Source organism: Melanotaenia boesemani, chromosome 3 (assembly GCF_017639745.1).
Source record: "Melanotaenia boesemani isolate fMelBoe1 chromosome 3, fMelBoe1.pri, whole genome shotgun sequence".
Taxonomy (NCBI): Eukaryota; Metazoa; Chordata; class Actinopteri; order Atheriniformes; family Melanotaeniidae; genus Melanotaenia; species Melanotaenia boesemani.
Genome location: NC_055684.1, coordinates 20385631 through 20390239, shown reverse-complemented (window position 1 = coordinate 20390239; position 4609 = coordinate 20385631). Strand labels below are relative to the sequence as shown.

General features: G+C 37.3%; 1 protein-coding gene across 1 annotated transcript; it reads left to right on the top strand.

The window, feature by feature from the left end:
• Nucleotides 1-962: 962 nt before the first annotated feature.
• LOC121637083 lies at nt 963-4029 on the top strand. Its single transcript, XM_041980987.1, has 6 exons — nt 963-1144; nt 1787-2386; nt 2501-2611; nt 2859-2920; nt 3512-3772; nt 3961-4029. Exons 2-6 carry the CDS (start codon nt 1795-1797, stop codon nt 3997-3999), a joined length of 1065 nt encoding a protein of 354 aa, XP_041836921.1. The 5' UTR covers nt 963-1144; nt 1787-1794; the 3' UTR covers nt 4000-4029.
• Nucleotides 4030-4609: the final 580 nt, after the last annotated feature.

Sequence of the window (4609 nt, the reverse complement as noted above, 5' to 3'; positions counted from 1 at the left end):
TTTGCTTTGTAGTGCAGCCAAATTATGCAGCAGTGCTCTATTTGATCTATTATAATGTAGATGTTTATAAATGCCATTATATAACAAGGTAAAAACTGCAATTCATCTTACAAGAAGAATAAACTATGTCCAGTATGAACCCCAGTTACAGTCATATGATGAATAATTCAGCTTATCAGCTGTGGGCTGTTCACAACAATACTTTTAGTTGCAGTTTCCACGTGTTTCCAGTAAATAGGTCATAAAAAAGAGAACTGATAAAGGCAGTTTCCTGGACCATAAAAACCAATGGTCGACAAGGATGTAAAAGGGACAAGCACTGTCTCTGAAAGAATGAAAATGGTTTACGCTGATCATAACTCTTTCCTGTAAATCGTTGACAGTATTTCAGTTTCACAGCAGGGAACAGATCATTTATACTGTGACACAGAAGTACAATTTCAGGGACATTCTGAGATGAATCTACATTAGATCAATCAGTTTAATGGTATGTAGCATAGAAATATGAAGGAAAATGTGATGGCTGTCAGTAAAAGCTGATAAAGGAGGGAAGTGTTAAATTCTGGAATTTCAAATAATTATAAACAAACTTATCCGTTTAGCTTATAAGGTATGAAAGTATCTGGTCATTTTGGATTTTTATTTATTTATTTGTTTATTTGTTTGTTTGTTTTATCTCTAGTTCCAACATTTTAAATGTAATGTGATAAATAACTCTGAGACTTGTTTCATTAATATCAGGTAACATATCATCTTCGTTTCTTCATACGCCTTTAAAGGAGATAAAGTAAATTAAAGTACTTCCCGTAAAACGTGGCCAAACTTCCTTTACGGCGTAACTGAGACGAAACTGTAAACAAGTGCTGAGACGGCCTTCGTGAGCAGGAACTCGTGGGTGAAAATTTCCACCAAACACGCCTCCTTTGTTTTTTTAGATGACGGCATCTGACAGCAGGTGAAGAACTAGATAGCGACGTTTCCAAACATGGGCGGAGTTGGAGTCTCTGCACACAGGTAGCCGCATTTTGGAGAGTCCCTTCATGCGATATTAAGCTTTTACAAGGAAGCCCGCAGCGGATCATTCCCAACAAATAACACCAACACAGAACTTTGCGGAGAGTTAACGACTTTACGTCGGGTGAAGGTGAGTCTCCAGATGTGGTACCTTTAAACGGAACGTTTTGTTCTTGGTTTACATCTTCCTTTCCTGACTTTTGAGCAGTATTTGGAAACTGGTGTACTTTTTTTTTTTTTTTTTAATGTTGTAATTTATAGAAAATAACGCAGTAACATAGATTTAATATGTGCAGATTTTACTGGGGTTCATCTGACGGTTATGGACTTTTAATGAGGCAAAACAAGCATGCTGAATAAATAAACATGAAAACTGAATTTAAGCCACGACTAATAACTATGCAGATCAATCTGCTGGTCACTTTATGGATTAATTTAGTTATTGCTGTGTCTAGAGTTATGACAAATTCCTACACAGTTTTTTCTAAATCGGACCAGTGTATTGTGCTGGTTTTGTCAAAATCTCACCACAAAAGACAAAGATATTTAGTTAATGATGACATGAAACAACAGAACATTTTTCCTTTCTTCAAACTTGTAAACTCAAGTATTGGAAATGTTGGTTGAAAAGTCTCTAAAATATGTCACAGCGCCTGCTAAATGATTTTATTTCCAGTGATTTCTGATGTGAGGTGGCTCTAAATGGTTGGTTTAAAAAACAAAACAAAAAAAAACTGATTGTCTCTTCTATGTGATGTTTTGTTCTACGCAGACCCCATCATGGAAACGCAGACAGAAAAACAAAAGCCAAATAACAGCCAGCTGATCTCTGTGCCTCATAAGGACACAATCCGGCTCCTGGAGGTGTATGTCAAGCGTAGCCTCAGCCTAAATGATGGTGCACTGGGGGAAAAGCGGACAACAAGGAAACAAAAGTGGGTGACCCTGCCAAAAAAGCAAAGACGATCCTCCAGCGACCCTTCCCTTCACTTGGCTGGGGCATTAGATCCCAGTGATATTGGTGCCCTTTCTGAAGTTGACGTTGAGGAAAAGCCACCCAAGAAAATTTCTGAGGAATCAGAGAAGCCAACCAAAAAGTCAAAAAAGAACAAGAAACCCTCATTTTGGAAAAGTCTGCTTGGCATTTTCTCTCGGAAAAGTAATGAGGACAAAGATGAAGAGCAAGACTGTGCGACAGACGTGTTGGATTCCTCTCGTGCTGCAGCCACAGACCGACCCACAACTCCGGTCACCGTGCACAAGAAGCCCCTGAGCAGAAAATCCATAAAGAGAAGATTCTCAAAAAGGCGGCTGTCAAAACAAAACAAACTTGGCAAAGATCTCAACCCTGTTTCCATCACTGGTGTAGAAGGCACGTATAGTGAAAAACATTAACCTAATCTGTGATATTTAATGTAATGCTTCTCTATCTGTACGGTATTGTTGCAGATCTTAATTAACAACCAACTAAACTTGCATTTTGCAGCTGTCATCAGTGTGGAACCGACATACTCTTACTATGAGAAAGTGTCAGAAGAACTGGAAAAAATTGTGCATGAGGTCAAAGTAAAAGAGGAAGCTGAAACTCTTTCAGATGGTAAGAAACTTACATTATATTCAACAAGCAGACTTTAAAAAAAGCAGGAAGTTGTATGAAGAAAAAAAAAAGCTATTGATTCCTTTACCAAATGCAAAAGTGGAAGTTATGCAACTTTTCTACATGTTACACTCAAAGAATAGAGCTCTCACAACTATAAAAATGTATTTCTCATGACTTTCTTGACCTATGATCTTTTAGTAGATTCATTTTATTTATTTTTTTTCTGTTTCTTGCTTGGTCTCAGAGGAGGTAATCAACAGGATCATTGCTTTGACAAAGGAGCAGGGTGATGCAATAGAAGACAAGGTTAGTAATGAACATTTGGGTATCATTCAGTGATTTGATAACAGGGTTAGACAGTGATATAAAGATCTTCTGTGTACAAGGTTACTGAAAGCAAAATCTCACAAACAAGTAATAAAATACCTTTAAGATAGTAAGTGCAAATTCCATGTCATGTGTTAAAGAGACACACTTCAACAGCTTTTAGCATCTTTTTCTTAAACATCCCCTCTTTAATTCTGCACCGTAGATGTAAGTTTTCGTAGAAATAACAGTAAATGCAGCAGAAGAGGAAGAAGTGAAGTGGTTATAAAGGCTGTTGTGAAAGCTGCTGTGTGTCATGTGACCACAGTGCAGGTTTTTTCTTCAAACTGTATCTCATAAAACATTCTCAGAAGAGTTTAAATGGATACAAGGCTGCAATAATTAGCCATTAATCTATCAAATAACAGACTGTTAAGTCTTTAATAAATGACAATCTATAAAATTTGGCAAAAATGTTAAATAGTTCAACTTTATCAACTATCTCAATCGTGTTGATGGTTTTAAAGTGAAGGTTGTTGTAAATTTGAATTTGTTTTACAGTAAAACACCATCTCTCTGTATCCCTTCCAGATGAAAGATAATCCCACCCTAAGCAACTTCTTCCAGAAGATGTCTTACGCTTCTTTCCAGAAACTGGCAGATGCATATCTGGAAAAAGAAGCAACGCCAACACACACTCCTCCCACCGTGCTACCTACTGCACCTGAGCTGGTCAAACTGGCTTTTACCCTTGACTTCACAGCCCGGATCGCCGGGCTTTCCAGACAAAACGTAGGCCACATTACAGGTCTCGGGAACCGATATCTGCAGGATCGATTTGAATATAAACAGGTAAGAATCACAGAAAAGAGACAATACAGAACAAATACATAAATGATGGAAGTAGACACTTGTTGTTTTTGCAGCGCCAATCTTGTAGAGACTTTATTTGTGAGAACAGTACAGCATGTGTACAGTCACAGAGTAGAAAGCTGCTGGAGTACAGAATTTATTTTAACACCGCGTGTTGTCTTTTCCAGGTATGTACAGATCATCCATGGTCCGACAGTGATGACTGAGGCGCTGCCACTCAAAAACAAAGCTGAAGCGGAAATATTCACAACATATAGTTCCTCTATTAATGCAACGAGCAACCTGGCACAAGCATAGCGCTTGTAAGCAGACACCCACAGCATTCCACATTCAGCACAGTTTACTCTTTTGTGATTGAAAAAATTTACTTCAGAATTTTACTACAAAATCGTTTGTTTTGAAGCGGATTTCACATGTAAGATGAAAGTTGGAGATCTTGGTAGCACACAACATAGTGTTGTACTACAAAAGCTCTGTATCAGAATCACAGACAGGTGGTTACCGTAGCAACACTATAAACAGGATGCTCTTATAACTAATTGTATTGTTCACTGATTCGTGATAATACAAAGAGCTGTGCAATAACTTTCCATGTATATAAGCTAGACAACTTTTAGCATTTTTTTTACGTGTGTCTTCTCTAGTTTAACCAATTGTGATTGTTAATGTTTGTTATTGTGAATGCAGGCATTCATACAAACATAAAAATAAATTAAAATAAAAGATATGGAATTTTAATATACAAATTTGTATGTTTGTCTTTATAAAACATATCTACATTTATATAACTCCTGTTTCACTGACCTTTAGTCGTGC